Source organism: Elgaria multicarinata, chromosome 5 (assembly GCF_023053635.1).
Source record: "Elgaria multicarinata webbii isolate HBS135686 ecotype San Diego chromosome 5, rElgMul1.1.pri, whole genome shotgun sequence".
Classification (NCBI taxonomy): Eukaryota; Metazoa; Chordata; class Lepidosauria; order Squamata; family Anguidae; genus Elgaria; species Elgaria multicarinata.
Window position 1 is genome coordinate 131,834,854 of NC_086175.1, and position 19,395 is coordinate 131,854,248.

Genomic DNA, 19,395 nt, shown 5'->3' on the forward strand with positions numbered 1-19,395 from the left:
GAGGGGAGAGGTTTATGAGGGCAAGTGGAAGTCCCCATGGAGCCACCATGGTGGCCACTACACTGGCCCCAAGGGCTACACTGCTCTCAGTTGAGGGACAAGGCACCAAACCCTGCAGGTTTCCTTGAGTTATGCTTTTCTCAGCTGAAAGTCCTTTGTACACAGACCAATCGTGAACCTTTGTTTATGTCTTTTTTTTAATCCCATCCATCTTTAAAGAAGACCAGGTCGGCCTACATCGGGGTGGGGACACTTTTCTCACCGGGGGCCACATCCCCTCTTGAGGCAGGAAGTCCCACAAGCTGTGGGTTCTACAAGGTGTGGTTCTCTTCTCTTCTCTTCCCCTCCCCTCTCTCACCCCCCTATTTATACAGGTCGACCCACCCGACCCAGAAGATTTATGAACAGTTTTCGACCTGTCCGGAAGCTGGGCAGAAGGACCTAAGGGCTGCCTTGATGGATTGGTCGTGGGCCCCTCGAGTGCAGGATGACACCCACTAGCACGAGAGACACAGCTGGCTGAGCGCCCCACTTGCAGCCCGTAATGGAAGGCAAGGCTGACCCTGGAGGTGGCGTCCGGCTGCGTCTGCCTTCGCCTCGCCAGCTTGGATCCAAGACCCCTCGAGTCCAGCACTCCGTCTCCCCCCGAAACATCCCAAGAAGAAGAGCAAAGAATGTGACATCTTGTCCCCAACATCTGTTATTCAGATGTGCCTGGAGGGGTCCAACTAAGCAAAAGAACCACAGGTAGACTCATCATTGTCTAAATCTTTTTAGACTCATCACTGTCTAAACCTCTGCTTGGCAGACGTTCTGGGCTGTCCGAGGCCTCTTTTCTCAGACCCGAAGGCCTCGGTTCTGCTCCTGCAAGGCCCTGCATTGGAGAACCTTTCTTCTGTTTTGGTAGTGGCAGCTGGAGGACGGGTCTCAGCTCCTCCACCAGCATCTCACATTCCTGGACACTCTCAAGCCCAGCGAGCATGGGCAAAGGGCACAGGCCGGCCTGCCAGCCTGCAGAGACAAAACGAGAGCCCGTGGGCAAGGCAGTCTGGAGCCGCGACCCTCTGCGTGAACCCATGGCCACGGCTATCTCCACAGGACCACCGTCTTGCTGCGGTCCACGCTGCCAATGTACGTGCCGGAGGGAATCCAGGCCACCGCGTTCACAGACGACCTGGAGGCAAAGGAGCAGAAGAAAGAGAGGGAAGACGGGTCACCCGAATCCGATGAAAGGTTTCATAACGGAATCCCTGCAGCAGAATTTTGCCTCTGCTCCTACGCAGGACCAGACCCCAGCTGGTGGGGGCGCCAGGGCAGTACTGGGGTGGGGTGGGGTGGGGCCCCTAGGATAGGGGTCTCTGTGCTTTGTTAACAAACCCCACAGAGTGGGGTGCTCATTTCAGTTCTAAGAACGTTGCAAAAGACCATGCAAAACTTCCTGACTGTTAGAGCAATACAACAATAGAATCAGTTACCTAGGGAGGTGGTGGGCTCTCCCACACTAGAGGCCTTCAAGAGGCAGCTGGACAACCATCTGTCAGGGATGCTTTAGGGTGGATTCCTGCATTGAGCAGGGGGTTGGACTTGATGGCCTTGTAGGCCCCTTCCAACTCTGCTATTCTATGACTCTATGATTCTATGATTTCTACCTTGTATTTCTACCAGACCAGGAATACTGGGAATTGTCATCCAATTATGTATTTTATGCTTATTTATTTATTTATTACATTTCTATACCGCCCAATAGCCGGAGCTCTCTGGGCAGTTCACTTGCTGTGGTTCCCCACCTTGATCCAATCGGAGAGGTGGGTAAGAAATATTATTATTATTATTATTATTATTATTATTATTATTATTATTATTACATCATCTCGAGGGCACCTGGTTGGGGAAGACTGCTTCTAAGTGCATTACAGTTAACTGAACGAAGGTCAAGTGATCTGCAGCACTTTGTGCCATTCCTCCTTCAACACGTGGATCCTTTGCTTTCCTCAACTGAGATATACCAGCCCTCGGGTTAAAAATACAGAAAGGAGAGGGAGGGGGGCGTCTCTTTCACATATCTCACAACTCTGTGACCCATAGAGGTCGGGTCTGAACCGGGATGCCTCAGCGACACGGCTCCGAGCTCCACCCCACACCTCGAACGAACGGAGACGGTCCTCACCGATGCACTCCGGGCAGACTGGTCTCCAGTTTCCCCGTCTCGATGTTCCAAAGGAAGAGGGTGCCGTTAGCGGATCCAACCAAAGCGTAGCTCTTATCAGGGCTGGAACGGGGGAAAGGGAATGGAGATCAGTCGTGTGAGTGTGTGTGTGTGTGTGTGCTCCCTGCTGCCAGCCACCCCAGGGGAGGGATGTGCACAACCTGGGTGCGTACATCAAGAGAGCCAAGGTGCAGCCCCACAGGGCCACAGGGTGTCAAAACTAGGGTGACCCTATGGAAAGGAAGACAGGGCTCCTGTGTCTTTAACAGTTGTACAGAAAAGGGAATTTCAGCAGGCGTCATTGTCATGCATGCAGCACCTGGTAAAATCCCCTCTTCGTCACAACCGTTAAAGCTATCTGGTCACTCTAGTATACCTCCTGCTGCTTTAACGGCTGTGATGAAGTGGGAATTTCAGCAGGTGCTGCACGCATATGAATGACACCTGCTGAAATTCCCTTTTCTACACAATTGTTAAAGATACAGGAGCCCTGTCCTCCTTTCCATAGGGCCAGCCTAGGCAAACCGTTACCCCCACAGTTCAGCTCAGGTCTCTGTTCCTTCTTCCTCTCCAATTCCTTCATTTCTTCTGGCCCCTCCCCCTCTGGTCTGCTGCTTCCCTCCCACTCATCTGAACCCCCTCCCCTCTCCACAGGGTCTGTGCCGCCTTCCCCTCCCCCCCTTTCAGGGCCTGCCCTGCCTCTGCCACCCCTCCCCTCCCCTTTCTAGGTGGTTTTGCCATCACCTGCGCAGCCGGGGGGGGGGGTGAAAGGCAGGGAACCTAAGTGCTCAAAGAGAGCATTTGGGGTCAAGATGGCGGACGAGGGGATGGAGTATCATAGAATCATAGAATCGCAGAGTTGGAAGGGGCCTACAAGGCCATCGAATCCAACCCCCTGCTCCATGCAGGAATCCACCCTAAAGCATCCCTGACAGATGCTTGTCCAGCTGCCTCTTGAAGGCCTCTAGTGTGGGAGAGCCCACAACCTCCCTAGGTCACTGGTTCCATTGTTGTACTGCTCTAACAGTCAGGAAGTTTTTCCTGATGTCCAGCTGGAATCTGGCTTCGTTTAACTTGAGCCCGTTCTTCCGTGTCCTGCACTCTGGGAGGAGCGAGAAGAGATCCTGGCCCTCCTCTGTGTGACAACCTTTGAAGTCTTTGAAGAGTGCTCTCATGTCTCCCCTTAATCTTCTCTTCTCCAGGCTAAACATGCCCAGTTCTTTCAGTCTCTCTTCATAGGTCTTTGTTTCCAGACCCCTGATCATCCTGGTTACCCTCCTCTGAAGTAGGATGAGGGTGCAAAAGTGCCGCTGGAGGGAAAGGGGGAAGAGGGCAGGGTGAAGCCGGGGCAGGCTGGAAGCTGCAGTCCAGCACATCTGGAGAGCACTAGGTCAGGGAAGGATGATCTAAGGACAGAAGAGGCCAGGTGCTATTGGCAGGGTGGACAACCGAGGGACGTTTGGAAACCGGCATTTCACTGATTCAGCAGATGCAGCCTCATCTCTGGCTGCATCAACGAGTTTCTCTCTTTGGGTTCTTCTTTCTGTTGTTTTACCCAGTACATGTCAAGAAATACTTTTGTAAGCCGCCGTGAGAGCCTTTTTTGGCTGAATGGCGGCATAAAAATCCTTAAATAAATAAAATAAAATAAATAAATAAAAATCATGTCTCCCCTCAATCTTCTCTTCTTCAGGCTAAACAGGCCCAGTTCTTTCAGTCTCTCCTCATAGGGCTTTGTTTCCAGAGCCCTGATCTGGTTGCCCTCCTCTGAACACGCTCCAGTTTGTCTGCCTCCTTCTTGAAGTGTGGAGCCCAGAACTGGACACAATACGCAAGATGAGGCCTAATCAGTGCTGAATAAAGGGGAATCAGTACCTTGTGCAATTTGGAAGCTATACTTCTATCAATGCAGCCCAAAATAGCATTTGCTTCTCTTTTTTTGCAGCCACATCACACTGTTGGCTCGTGTTCAGCTTGTGATCTACAACAATTCCAAGATCCTTCTCGTTTGTAGTACTGCTGAGCCAAGTATCCCCCTTCTTGTAACTGTGCATTTGGTTTCTTTTCCCCAGGTGTAGAACTTGGCATTTATCCCTATTAAATTTCATCCTGCTGTTTCCAGCAGAAAACATGCAGATAGCGAACAGGGGTGTTATGTACGCAGACACAAAGTTTAGCTATGCCATTCTGCTGTAGGATGTGATTTAGAAAAGGTCAGGCAGATATATCAGTCTAGTTGCCGGCTTATTCCTAGAATTGTGAACAATGGAAATTGGCAGAAGCAGGTGAGGCACACGGCAAAAAAAGAAGTCAAAGAGAGAATGACCAGATTCTCTCCAGCAGTTAGAATCTAGCATAAGTAGTTTTCTCTGAATTGCCAGAGACTCACCTGAACACGGCCTTAGTCCCATCAGAGCTGCACTTGAATCCTTCCACCCTACAGGAAAAAAAGAGGGTGACAGTGAACCAAGAACCTCCCTTTGCCCGCCCAGAGGGGTAAAGTCTTGTTCTACTTCCATTTGAATTGAGCCTCAAATATCAGGTTTTCATGGACAAATTTCATGGAACACCCCATACGCCAAAGATCTAAAAATCCCCGAATAGTGATGGGGAGGCCCAATCGTGGTTTATATAAGCCTTGGCTCAAAAATAAGCTGAGCCACTTTTCCAAAACCTGGATATGCCAGGAATTCTTCTCTAGCTTGGAGGAAAAAGTGCAATGGCTCCTAACACCTGTCTTTCTCTTGGACATGAGCACTGCAAGCTCCTGAGACTCATCTCTGAGCCCCGGATGAACACATCTCACTGCTTTAGGGTAGATTCCTGCATTGAGCGGGGGGTGGGACTTGATGGCCTTATAGGCCCCTTCCAACTCTACGATTCTATGATTCTATGACATCTCGAATTCTGAATCTGATCTCTGAACGTCCGAAACCTGAGTAAGAAGGGAAGTGCACTATGCTCTGGCAAATGAATGTGCAAGATGTACATTTGCAGAGATCGCTCAAATGTAGAGACGGGGCACATGCAAGGGAAACTCACCGGGTGGGGAGGGAGGGGGGTGTTCCGCTCTCCTCCGTACCTGCTGGTTCCTGGCGGGTGCCATCTCCCGTCCCTCATTAGCGCTGCAAGTTCTTCTCCTGCACTTCAGTCGTAGGAGTGGGCTTTGTTTATGAGCGAGCCAATTATTTATTTATTTATTTATTGGATTTCTATACCGCCCAATAGCCGGAGCTCTCTGGGCGGTTCACAAAAATTAAAAACATTCAAAGTATAAAACCAATAGTATAAAACCATACTATAAAACACAATATAAAAGCTCAACCAGATAAAAACAGCGGCAATGCAAAATTACAAATTTAAAACACCAAGTTAACATTTATTTATAGACTGTTAAAATGCTGGGAGAATAAAAAATTAGGTGGCAACGCTCCGATCCAGTGCGCCTACTGGAGTTTCACACCCTGCCCAAGTGGCTGGTCTAAGGGAAGGCACGAAGGAGCATCCCCTGGGCCCATTACCTGCACGCAAGTCTCCCGCTCACAAGTGACAAGCCAGCCGTGCGGCTTCTTGCGGTGCACCGGGCTGGCTGTGCTCGTATGGGCACACCTGAAGCCAGCCCGATCCTGGAAGCCTTCTGGAGGGCCCCATCCTGCAAGGACTCTGCCTAAGCACCCCAAGAGTGGCTGTAACCTAGTCCAGCCCTGGTTTCATTTGACCTTGAGAGACTGAAAGAACTGGGCCTGTTTAGCCTGGAGAAGAGAAGATGGAGGGGAGACATGATAGCACTCTTCAAATACTTGAAAGGTTGTCACACAGAGGAGGGCCAGGATCTCCTCGATCCTCCCAGAGTGCAGGACACGGAATAACGGGCTCAAGTTAAAGGAAGCCAGATTCCAGGTGGACATCAGGAAAAACTTCCTGACTGTTAGAGCAGTACGACAATGGAACCAATTATCTAGGGAGGTTGTGGGCTCTCCCACCCTAGAGGCCTTCAAGAGGCAGCTGGACAACCCTCTGTCAGGGATGCTTTAGGGTGGATTCCTGCATTGAGCAGGGGGTTGGACTCGATGGCCTTGTAGGCCCCTTCCAACTCTGCGATTCTATGAACTCTATTTGGGATTCTCTCTCTCTTTTCTCTTAACTCAAGGTCATGAGAGGGCTAAAACATTCGTGTTCCAAAGACTTAAGGGTACTGAGATGCAATCTCAGGTGGCTGAGATCAAGACTTGCCAATCGAATAGTTTCTATGACTCCTATATTCCCGTGTATTTTTCTTTTCCGGAATACCTCGTAGATCTACCAAATATTAAAATGAGGGTTGCCTTCACTCAGGCAAGATTAAATGCTCTTCCATTGGCAGACTGGGTGGGATGGCACAAGGGGGTTTCTAAGAAGGATGGAGTAGGCCTGGAAGTGGGTAAGCGGCCTGTTCTGGATGAGGTGGCGCTCCCTCTGAAGGAGCAGGTACGTAGCTTGGGAGTACTCCTAGACCCATCATTGTCACTGGAGGCCCAGGTGGACTCTGTGGCACGGAGTACTTGGGGTCAGCTTCGGCTGATCCGCCAGCTACGGCCTTTCCTGGACAGGGACAACCTAGCCACAGTAGGGCATGCACTGGTAACTTCCCGATTAGACTACTGCAATGCACTCTACGTGGGGCTGCCCTTGAAGACGATGCGGAAATCGCAGCTAGTGCAAAATGCAGCAGCTAGATTGCTGGCAGGTAGTTCTTACAGAGCCCACATAACACCGGTCTTAAAGGAACTGCACTGGCTGCCTATACGTTCCGGTCAGAATTCAAGGTGCTGGTAATGATGTTTAAAGCCCTAAACGGCTTGGGACCTCGATACTTGAGAGAGCGCCACTCCTTATATATCCCTGCCCGAGACCTTAGATCTGTTGCAGGAGCCCTTCTCCGCATCCCACCAATGCAACATATACGTTATGATGGGACAAGGGAGAGGGCCTTCTCTGTGGTGGCACCCCGGCTGTGGAATGCCCTCCCCTGGGAGGCCCGATTGGCGCCAACGTGGACTGCATTTCGACGCCAAGTAAAAACATGGCTTTTTAACAAAGCCTTTGATGGTTAAACTCACTGGCGCATTGTTTTAACTGTTTTAACTGCATCTATTGCTTTTAAATTATATATTGTTTTAACTTGGATTATGGTTTAATTTGTTTTTAACTGTGTATATTTATTGTTTTATACTGTATGTTTTTATCTGTACGTGGTTCCGGCTCAGCAGCGGCTCAGTTCCCCCTCACCTGAACACCTGCCGGATGTTGTGCATGCGGAGGTCGATGACCTTGAGGGCGTTGTCGCGGGAGCAGCTCAGGAGGTGCATCTGATCTTGGCTGATGCTCAGGGAGGTCACCTTGCCTTCCACGGGGATCACCTGCGTGCACCGGGGGGCCCTGGGGAAGGGAGAGATTCCACCAGGTGGGTGTGTCATATTACACGATGCCACGGAGAAAAGCTAGGCAGGGGATTGGAACACCCTCTGAAAATGGCCTCTCATGGGGCAATTAAGATAAGGGGGGAACCAAAAGAAACTTCCCTTGTCACCAATGGAGACTTAGGCTGTTGCTAGATGAGGCGTTAGCGCGGTGTGAGGCCCGGTCTCCCTCCTGTGCATCCAGATGACGCACAGGGGATTCCGGGGTCAGGCCGGGCTAAGACCTCGCTTGAACCGGGATAAGCGGACTCACTTATGGCCCGGCTGCGGAAAGTCTAGCGACTTCCGTGGCTTTTCCCGGCTGCTCGCTTACTCACGAGTAGCTGGGAGAAGCCACGGACTGGGCACAGCATTCCATAGGAGCGCTGTGCCCATCAGGCCGGGGGGGGGATCACGGGGGGGGGGAGATGGGGGCCGGAGGAAAGACCGACCCGGCAGGAGGGGGGGGGGAGAAGAACAGGCACGGAGCATGGGCATTGGGGATGGGGGCGGGGGAAGAAGAACGGGCACGGACACAGCCATGGCGGACAGGGGCGGGGGAAGAAGAATGGGCACGGGGGACAGGGCATGGCGGACAGGGGGAGGACGGGTGAGCGAGTGGGCAGGGGGGGCATCATACATCATGGGGGGCGAAATCAGGGGGAACGGGGAACCCTTTATTTTTTTAAAAAAAGCACATACCTTTCCGGTGGTGCGCTCCAGCGCACATGGCCCTTTAAGGGGGAAAAGCGGAGCACGCGACCTTTCCCTTGCCCCGTCGCGTGATGACATGTGGAAAAGTGCAACGGCGCACGCTAGCTGTAGCGCGCCGTCACCCCGACTCCCGGCCGGATTATCCGGTAGGTCTAGCAAGGCCCTTAGGATAGATTCAGGGCCCTGGGAAATAGATCCAGGGCCAGGCCCCCAGGCCTAGTGACACCCCTGCTTATAGGAGTGCCGGGAAGCTGAGGCAAAACACGGCAGGACACTAAGGATCTTTGGGTAAGGCAGGAGCAGCAGCAGCAGCTGCCCGCCTGGAGAGCCCTGGCTGATGTACGGCGCAGCGTATGTGGTGCACGAACCCAACCGGAGGCTGCTGCGAGGGGAGGCCAGGCTAGCGAGCCAGGTGAGCATCACCTTTGGAGCCAAGGGGTTTTTTGAAACTGGTCCAGTTCCAGCCCAGCAACTCTGGTAGGATCCCCAGACGCTTTGGCCGCTGAGGCTAAACCTGCGTTACGGCATCCAGGAAGAAGCCTCCCTTTGAGGGGACGGAAGCCGCTGTGCTAGCCAGCCGGAGGAAATGGATCCTGCAGCATTGCCCAATGAACGGAGGGCTTCTGGAGCCCTCACAAGCGAAAGGAAGGGGGCAGCCTGAGTGCATCTGGATGCCGGCGGCAGCAGGAGACCCATTTCGCACCCTGACCTCCCTAATACAGGGAGTACGAATTCCAGGCAAAGGAGGAGGCAGGGAGTGCGAGAGGCGCACTCGATACGAGTGCTTTGAGTCACCTGTGAAGCGTATCGGCTATAAATAGAATCATAGAATCAAAGAATAGCAGAGTTGGAAGGGGCCTACAAGGCCATCGAGTCCAACCCCCTGCTCAATGCAGGGATCCACCCTAAAGCATCCCTGACAGATGGTTGTCCAGCTGCCTCTTGAAGGCCTCTAGTGTGGGAGAGCCCACAACCTCCCTAGGGAACTGGTTCCATTGTCGTACTGCTCTAACAGTCAGGAAGTTTTTCCTGATGTCCAGCTGGAATCTGCCTTCCTGTCACTTGAGCCCGTTATTCCGTGTCCTGCACTCTGGGAGGATCGAGAAGAGATCCTGGCCCTCCTCTGTGTGACAAGTCCTGCTCACACATGATGAGTGAGAGATGGAGCAAATCAGACCAGTGAAAATGCTTATGGGCAGAGAGCAGCACAGAGGCCGGAGGGTCTCAGTCTGAATCCTACCCAAGATACGAAAGGGGACCCCTCTTTGGCGGGTTTGTCGTTTATTCGTTCAGTCGCTTCCGACTCTTCGTGACTTCATGGACCAGCCCACGCCAGAGCTTTCTGTCGGACGTCGCCACCCCCAGCTCCCCCAAGGTCAAGTCTGTCACCTCCAGAATATCATCCATCCATCTTGCCCTTGGTCGGCCCCTCTTCCTTTTGCCTTCCACTTTCCCTAGCATCAGACTCTTCTCCAGGGTATCCTGTCTTCTCATTATGTGGCCAAAGTACTTCAGTTTTGCCTTTAACACCATTCCCTAAGTGAGCAGTCTGGCTTTATTTCCTGGAGTATGGATTGGTTTGATCTTCTTGCAGTCCAAGGCTCTCTCAGAATTTTCATCCAACACTACAGTTCAAAAGCATCTGTCTTCCTTCGCTCAGCTTTCCTTATGGTCCAGCTCTCGCAGCCATAGGTTACTACGGGGAATACCATTGCTTTAACTATGCGGACCTTTGTTGTCAGTGTGGTGTCTCTGCTCTTAACTATTTTATCAAGATTTGTCATTGCTCTCCTCCCAAGAAGTAAACGTCTTCTGATTTCCTGGCTGCAGTCAGCGTCTGCAGTAATCTTTGCGCCCAGAAATACAAAGTCTGTCACTGCCTCCACGTTTTCTCCCTCTATTTGCCAGTTATCAATCAAGCTGGTTGCCATAATCTTGCTTTTTTTGAGGTTTAACTGCAACCCGGCTTTTGCACTTTCTTCTTTCACCTTTGTCATAACGCCCCTCAGCTACTCCTTGCTTTCAGCCATCAAAGTGGTATCATCTGCATATCTGAGGTTGTTAATGTTTCTTCCTGCGATTTTAACTCCAGCCTTGGATTCGTCAAGCCCAGCACATCGCATGATGTGTTCTGCATACAAGTTAAATAGATAAGGTGAGAGTATACAGCCCTGCCGTACTCCTTTCCCAATCTTAAACCAGTCTGTTGTTCCGTGGTCTGTTCTTACCGTTGCTACTTGTTCGTTATACAGATTCCTCAGGAGGCAGACAAGATGACTTGGTATCCCCATACCACCAAGAACTTGCATCAGGAAAAACTTCCTGAGTGTACATACATTTTTATTATGCGGTCACAGACTCAATAGAAACAATACCCACAATCATTAATTTAAAACCATAAAATCACAGTCATTTGTTCATTATACGAACAGGCTAAAAGAGTTATTTAAAACATACACATATTTAAAATATATAGGCATAGGTAGAACACCTGGTACAAAAGATAAGCAACAGCAGCATGGGATTGAAGTTACAATTAAGATGAGGTCGATTTGCGAGACCTTTGTATGGAGAAGAGGAACTTAGCCACTAACTCTGTTGTTAACTTGTTTGTACCTGCCAGAAAATATTCCAAATATTGTTTGGGTGTCCTTCCAGGGCATTTTCTCATAAGAGGGCCAGGAAATCTATTTCTCTCCTCCCTGTGGAAGCTACATTAAAAAAAAAAAAACACGGTCCAGCGTTTTGACTGCTTTGTCACCACACCCATGATCTCCTTACTGCCAAGTCTAAAGGCCATTATTCCGTTCTTATTCTCCTTGATCTAACTGCAGCCTTTGACACGGTTGATCATGATCTTCTCTTAGATTCCCTTCATGACCTTGGATTTTGTGGCTCTGTCTATAACTGGTTTGCCTCCTATCTAGCGGGTCGCTCTTTCAGCGTGTTGACTAATGGCAGCTCGTCTTCCTCCTTTCCCCTTTCAGTAGGGGTTCCGCAAGGCTCGGTGCTTGGCCCGTTGTTGTTTTCCTTATACATGTTGCCCTTGGGCAAGCTTATTCAATCTCATGGTCTCCAATATCATCTGTACGCCGATGATACACAACTATATCTGTCATCTCCGGAACTTTCTCCTGATGTTCACGATCGTATCTCGGCATGTCTTTCAGATATCTCAGCTTGGCTGCTTCATCGTCGCTTGAAGCTTAACATGGCAAAGACTGAATTGCTTGTTTTTCCTCCTAAACCTTCTCCTCATCTCTCATTCTCTCTTACTGTCAATGATGTTACGCTTACTCCGGTCAAGGAAGCTCGTAGCCTTGGCTTTATCTTCGACTCCTCGCTCTCCTTTATTCCTCATATTGAGGCAGTAGCTAAATCTTGTCGATTTTTCCTGTATAATATTGCCAGGATTCGATCATTTTTGTCTGTCTCTTCTGCCAAGACGCTTGTTCATGCACTGGTTATTTCACGGTTGGACTACTGCAACCTTCTTCTCTCTGGCCTTCCTTCTTCTCACATCAGCCCGTTGGTTTCTGTTCACCACTCTGCCGCAAAGATCATCTTCTTAGCACGCCGCTCCGACCATGTTACTCCGCTTCTGAAATCTCTTCATTGGCTTCCAATTCACTTCAGAATCCAATATAAACTTCTCCTGTTAACCTTCAAAGCTTTTCACGGTCTAGCTCCTTCCTATCTCTCCTCTCTCATCTCACACTATTGCCCCGCTCGTGCTCTTCGCTCCTCTGATGCCATGTTTCTCGCCTGCCCAAGGGCCTCTACTTCCCTTGCTCGGCTTCGTCCATTTTCGTCTGCTGCCCCTTACGCCTGGAACGCTCTTCCAGAACATTTGAGAACTACAAGTTCAACCACAGCTTTTAAAGCTCAACTAAAAACTTTTCTTTTTCCTAAAGCTTTTAAAACTTGATGTTGTGCAGACTTCTACTGTTACTTTCTACTGTTAGTTTTTCCCTACCCTGTGCCTGCTTACCCTTCCCTGTACCTGTTGGCATTCTCTTCCCCTCCTTATTGTTTTACTATGATTTTATTAGATTGTAAGCCTATGCGGCAGAGTCTTGCTATTTACTGTTTTACTCTGTACAGCACCATGTACATTGATGGTGCTATATAAATAAATAATAATAATAATAATAATAACACAGGGACACAAAAGCGGTCCTCATATGGGATGCGCTGATAACGCCCTTCCAAGATTGCAGAAGTAAGGCAGTTAAATCTAGCCCTTGTAAAAGCATGTCGGTACTTGGGGATGGTCAGATAGTCCAGATATCTAGCGTATCTGGGAAGTTCCAAAATTAGACCAGAGTGTATTTGAGAGCAGGATCTACGTGCCTTTGTCATAGCATATTGAAAATCTATATCCTTAATCCGTTGTTCTACTATGGATTTTGCCACAGAGTAATCTTGTGTATGTAGAAAATGCATTGGTAGACCTGATATGCGCAATCTGACAGTAAAACCTTTGAACCATGAACTGGTAAAAACATCTCTTTGCAAAAGATAAAGATAACTTTGGGATGAGTTGGCATATACAACCTTTAGCCAGTATCGAAAGGCAAGGGACCAAGCCCTGCCTTCTATAGATGCTAGGCCAGCCTCCAGGCGCAATCCGGCAGATGGCACACACCTCGGCATTCCAAAAAGTGAGTGCAAGGAGTTTGACAGAACACTCTCGGGAGTTGTATTAAATCCCTGGATCCATAGCCAACTCTGCTCCGCTTCCAGCTCCTGTCCCTCACCTGTCAGTTCCTCCTTCAACTCTCTCGGCATTCCCTTCGGTCTCAGCTGATGAACTGTCTAAAATACTGCGCTCGTCGAAGCCTTCCACTTGTTCCCGTGATCCGATTCCCTCTCGCGTCTTTATTAATCTTATCCCCGCTATCCTCCCGTCCTTGCTTCACATCATTAATTTTTCTCTGTCCTCTGGTTCATTTCCTTCTGCTTTTAAACATGCTACAGTCTCTCCCATTCTCAAAAAACCTACTCTTGATCGACTATCCCTGTCTAACTACCGACCTGTCTCCCTCCTGCCCTTTGTCTCAAAGATCCTGGAACGTCTGGTCTACTCTCGTTGTCTTGACTTTCTCTCTAATAACTCTGCTCTGGATCCCTTTCAATCTGGCTTCCGTCCTTTGCATTCCACTGAAACAGCCCTTACCAAGATCACCAATGATCTTCTTACTGCCAAGTCTAAAGGCCATTATTCTGTTCTTATTCTCCTTGATCTAACCGCAGCCTTTGACACGGTTGATCACGATCTTCTCTTAGATTCCCTCCACGACCTTGGACTCTGTGGCTCTGTCTATAACTGGTTCGCCTCCTATCTAGAGGGTCGCTCTTTCAGCATGTCGGCTAACGGCAGCTCGTCCTCCTCTTTTCCCCTTTCAGTTGGGGTTCCGCAAGGCTCGGTGCTTGGCCCGTTGTTGTTCTCTCTATACATGCTGCCCTTGGGCAAGCTCATTCAATCTCACGGCCTCCAATATCACCTGTATGCCGATGATACACAATTATATCTTTCATCTCCGGAACTTTCTCCAGATGTTCACGATCGTATCTCGGCATGTCTTTCAGATATCTCAGCCTGGCTGCTTCATCGTCGTTTGAAACTTAACATGGCAAAGACTGAATTGCTAGTTTTTCCTCCTAAACCTTCTCCTCACCTCTCATTCTCCCTTACTGTCAACGATGTCACGCTTACTCCGGTCAAGGAAGCTCGTAGTCTTGGCTTTATATTTGACTCCTCGCTCTCCTTTACTCCTCACATCGAGGCAGTAGCTAAATCCTGTCGTTTCTTCCTGTATAATATTGCCAGGATTCGACCATTTTTGTCTGTCTCTTCTGCCAAGACTCTCGTTCACGCACTGGTTATCTCTCGGTTGGACTACTGCAACCTTCTTCTCTCTGGCCTTCCTTCGTCTCACATCAGTCCGCTGGTCTCTGTCCACCACTCTGCCGCTAAGATCATCTTCTTGGCCCGCCGCTCTGACCATGTCACTCCACTTCTGAAATCTCTTCATTGGCTTCCAATTCACTTCAGAATCCAATATAAACTTCTCCTACTGACCTTCAAAGCTCTTCACTGCCTAGCTCCTGCCTAGCTCTCCTCTCTCATCTCACACTATCGCCCCGCTCGGGCTCTCCGCTCCTCTGATGCCATGCTTCTCGCCTGCCCAAGGACCTCTACTTCCCTTACTCGGCTTCGTCCTTTTTCTTCTGCTGCCCCTTACGCCTGGAACGCTCTTCCAGAACACTTGAGAACTACAAACTCAATCACTGCTTTTAAGACTCAGCTCAAAACTTTTCTTTTCCCTATAGCCTTCAAATATTGAGTTTGTTCTGACTTTACACTGTTGGTTTTGCCCTACCCTGTGCCTGTTTACACTTCCCTGTGCCTGTTTGCATTCTCCTTCCCTCTTTATTGTTTACTACAACTTATTAGATTGTAAGCCTACGCGGCAGGGTCTTGCTATGTATTGTGTTATCTGTACAGCACCATGTACATTGATGGTGCTATATAAATAAATAAATAAATAATAATAATAATAATAATAATAATAATAATAATAATAATATTGGGATAGTGTACAACAACTGGGCCAGAATTTTAGCCTTCAAACTTCCTGAGTGTTAGAGCAGTACGACAATGGAACCAGTGACCTAGGGAGGTTGTGGGCTCTCCCACACTAGAGGCCTTCAAGAGGCAGCTGGACAACTGTCTGTCAGGGATTATTTATTTATTTATTTATTTTATTACATTTATATACCGCCCCACAGCCGAAGCTCCCTGAGATGGATTCCTGCTTTGAGGTGGATTCCTGCATTTTTTAAAAAAATAATTTTATTTATTAAACTCCATTTAACAAAGCAGTTTTTAAAAAAGTTAAATATATATATATAAACTCACAAGTCAGACAGCGTTTCTAATAAATACACAAACACGATTTCTGTAGTTGCTGAACCGAGCTTGTTTCCTTCAATTTACTGTGGTCAGAGGAAGATTTGTTAAACCAGAGTTGGATGCCACATCTGTACCATTGATGTAATTAAGAAAAGGAGACCATATTTCATTGAATGGGTCATAGCTAAGTTGGCCCGACGAGACTCTGCGGTGGTAGGTTAATTTTTCAGAGCAGGCTATATCCCACACTTTCCCTTTCCATCCAGTGAGTGTAGGGCCCTTCGGATCCTTTCTGTGTTCGGCGATTTCTAAACGAGCTGCCGTAAGGAGGATAAATACCAATTCTTTATGGGTAAGGGAGGGGTTTAGAGCATTGGGCAGGGACAGCAGGGCCTGGCTTGGTTCTGGCAAGATTATCTGATCAGTGGCCTTAGAAATTATATTGAAGATAGTTTCCCAGAACTGCTTCAGGGCCTTACACTCCCACCACATATGTAAGTAAAAGCCCTTTTCATCGCATCCTCTCCAACACAGTGGGGAGATTGAAGTCGTTGCATGCGAGAGTTGAATTGGAGTTATATACCATCTTAATATAACCTTGAGGGCTGACTCCTGTATGCGGGACGATATTGTTCGGAGGGGGGGATTTATCCAAATTTGTTTCCATTTTATATCTTCAATCTGTATATGTAGATCAGTTTCCCATATGCTCCTCAGAGCCAGGGAAAAGGAGGTGGATTCCTGCATTGAGCAGGGGGTTGGACTCGATGGTCTTGTAGGCCTCTTCCAACTCTACTATTTTATGATTCTATGATTCTCTCCCTAACAGGTGGCAGTGTGAGAAGCGCCTGCTACGCTTTTTAAAAAACCCTTCTTTCCAAAACACTCAAAACAGCTTGAAATCAAACACAAAAAATAACAACATAAAATACGTATTTTGTAACACAAAATGCAAAAAAAGAAGAAGAAAAAGACACCTTTCCCGCATCAAACCATGAATCAACCTGGCAGCAAACATAACAGCAGCAGTCACAAACAGGGAGGCAGGAGGAATTTGGTCTTTGCGAATTCCACTGCAAAGGGACCTGATGCTCTCCCCCATGAACAAACGTGAAGATCGGAACTTAAGTTATCCACCACTTTTCCAAATCATCGTCATCATTATTTGCATCCCGCCTTTTTCCCTATACTGTGGGACTCAAGGCAGCTTTACAAAATTAAAACATATACAATAAAAAGATGTCAATAGAAATATAGTGCTTTTTATACTGTATTTTGTATTTGTGTTTTTAGACTGTTGGTTGTTTGATTATGGTTTTAATTTTTGTGAACCGCCCAGAGAGCTTCGGCTATTGGGCGGTGTAAAAATGAAATGAAATAAATAAATAAATAAATAAATATACAAAAGTTCAAAATATAATTAAACCAGCTGTAATATTAAAACATTTAAAAAGACAAATGACAATAAAAAATCCAGTGCTTTAGCACAGTTCCAGAGTATTTGAATACTCTGGACCAGACAATTCAAGAACGACGCAGACAAGCTGGAGCGTGTTCAGAGGAGGGCAACTAGGATGATCAGGGGTCTGGAAACAAAGCCCTATGAGGAGAGACTGAAAGAACTGGGCATGTTCGGCCTGGAGAAGAGAAGATAGAGGGGAGACATGAGAGCACTTTTCAAAGACTTAAAAGGTCGTCACACAGAGGAGGGCCAGGATCTCTTCTCCATCCTCCCAAAGTGCAGGACAAGGAATAACGGGCTCAAGTTACAGGAAGCCAGATTCCAGCTGGACATCAGGAAAAACTTCCTGACTGTTAGAGCAGTACGACAATGGAACCAATTACCTAGGGAGGTTGTGGGCTCTCCCACACTGGAGGCCTTCAAGAGGCAGCTGGACAACCCTCTGTCAGGGATGCTTTAGGGTGGATTCGTGCCTTGAGCAGGGGGTTGGACTTGATGGCCTTGTAGGCCCTTTCCAACTCAGCTATTCTATGATTCTATTTCCAAAGGCCTGCTGGAAGAAATTTCTTTTTGCCTGCTTCCAAAAGGCAAAGAATGGTGTGCCAGAGCCATGCAGCAGCCACCGAGAAGGCCCTCTCCTGCGTTCCCACCAGGCGTGCCTGGGATAGCAGTGGGACTGAGAGAAGGGCCCCCCGAGAAGGTCTCACAACATGGGCAGGCTCCTAAGGGAGAAGACAGTCTTTCAGATAACCTGGGCCCGAGCCGTAGAGGGCTTTATAGGTCATAACCAGTAGTTTGAACTGTACCCAGAAACAGCCCGGAAGCCAGTGGAGCTGTTCTAACAGGGGGGTTGTGTGCCAAAGCAGTCCCCCCCATCTCGCCCCCAAAGTGACATTAAAATGGTTGGGCCAGGTGGGCTTCACTTGGGAGGGCATCAGACAGTGTGGGCGCCACGTCGGGAAAGGCGCAAACTCCACCCCCTCCCCCAAACTGCAATGCCACTACTAGAATGGTTGCTTGTGGGCTCACCGGCTATCCCAGAAGCGGATCGTCTTGTCGTGGTGTCCGCTGATGAGGATGGGGTCACAGCACACAAGGTCATTGCAGTAGGAGAAGACATTGATGGTTCTGGAACCTGCCCAAAGGACGGAGACAGAGGAGTCAGCGAGGGAAAGGCGCGGGAAAGGACTAGCATGGAGGTCCCCAACGCAGCGCCCACAGGGACCTCTAACAGCACCCACAAAACTCTCCACTTCCTGCCCCCGTAAGAAAAAATTACAACAAACATCTTGGAAAACGTTAGGGCCGTCTTCTTTCCTCTTCCTTTCCAGTTTTGCTCTTTCTCTCCTTTCTCTCCCTTTCTTTGCCTTGTAATTTCCCCCTCCCTCTGAATCTTGCTACTTCTCTCCCCTCCCTAAGCTCTGGCTGTCCTCTTTCTCTCCCCCTTTGCCTTGCTATTCCCCCTCCCTCCCAGCCTCATTATTTCTCCCCTGACCCCCACATCCTCTCCTCACTTTTGACTCACCAGGCCCTCAAAGCAACCCTTCCGGGACTAGCCACATCCTCCATGGGAGCCATTTTGTGGCGGCGCCCACAGCAATCCCTCAAATTCCTAGATGTGCCCGCAGGTGCAAAAATAAATTAAAAAAAGGTTGGGGATTTCTGACTTGAAGGAACTCTCTCTGCCTCGAGAACTGCTGCAGGTCAGAGCAGGGTTTGCCGGCCTGACTCCATATAAATGTGCCTATGGGTCCAAAAACGGTTGAGGAGCCCTGGTCCAGCAACCCATAAAGAAGCAGCCCCGGCGTGTGCCTTGCTGTCAGCCTCAGGGCCGTCCTCTCACCGGGGAAGTGTTGCTGCTACTCACACGCCCCTTTGCCCAGGTCCCACTCTTTCACCGTCCTGTCTCGGCTGCCCGTCACAGCCTGGCACTGGGTGGACCGGAACTTGGCAGCCGTCACTTTGTCAGTGTGTCCCGTGAGAATCTCCTAGACAACAGAAGAGTTGGATGATATTAAGGGATAGGTTGCTTCTTAAGAACATCAGAAGAGCCCTGAGGCTGGATCAGGCCAAGGGTCCGTCTAGTCCAGCACTCTGTTCACACAGGGGCCAACCAGCCATTGGCCAGGGATGAAGAAGCAGGACATGGTGCAGCAGCACCCTCCCACCCATGTTCCCCAGCAACTGGGGCACACAGGCTTACTGCCTCGAATACTGGTGAAAGAACATAACCATCAGGGCTAGTAGCCGTGGATAGCCTTTGCCTCCAGGAATTTATCCAACCCCGTTTTAAAGCCATCCACCATCACTACATCTTGTGGTAGTGAGTTCCATAATTTAACTATGCGCTGTCTGAAGAATTACTTCCTTTTATTTGTCCTGGATCTCCCACCCATGGGATGGACCCCACTGGGTTCTAGTATTTTGAGAGAGGGAGAAAAATGTCTCCCTATTCACATTCTCCACACCATGCATAATTTTGGACACCTCTATCATGTCTCCCCTTACTCTCCTTTTTTCCAAGCTAAACAATCCCAGCTGATGTAACCTTCCCTCATAGGGGAGATTATCCAGCCCCCTTAATCATTTTAGTTGCCGTTTTCTGCACTTTTTCCAGCTCTATAATATCCCTTTTTAGGTGTAGTGACCAGAGCTG

The 19,395-nt window shown here is 48.9% G+C and overlaps 1 protein-coding gene across 3 annotated transcripts in view; it reads right to left on the reverse strand.

Moving 5' to 3' along the window:
- Positions 1 to 756: 756 nt before the first annotated feature.
- Positions 757 to 19,395, reverse strand: part of LOC134399276 (protein Atg16l2-like) — an 83,321-nt gene continuing 64,682 nt past the window's right edge. For 2 of the 3 annotated variants that reach the window (XM_063127247.1, XM_063127246.1), the window contains 6 exons: positions 18,607 to 18,727; positions 17,769 to 17,874; positions 7,475 to 7,624; positions 4,596 to 4,643; positions 2,168 to 2,269; positions 757 to 1,174 (listed from right to left, as the gene is read on the reverse strand). In XM_063127247.1, coding sequence (XP_062983317.1) covers positions 1,087 to 1,174; positions 2,168 to 2,269; positions 4,596 to 4,643; positions 7,475 to 7,624; positions 17,769 to 17,874; positions 18,607 to 18,727 — 615 coding nt within the window. In that variant the 3' untranslated portion in view covers positions 757 to 1,086. The remainder of the gene's footprint in view (positions 1,175 to 2,167; positions 2,270 to 4,595; positions 4,644 to 7,474; positions 7,625 to 17,768; positions 17,875 to 18,606; positions 18,728 to 19,395) is intronic. The other variant, XM_063127248.1, reaches the window with a different exon arrangement.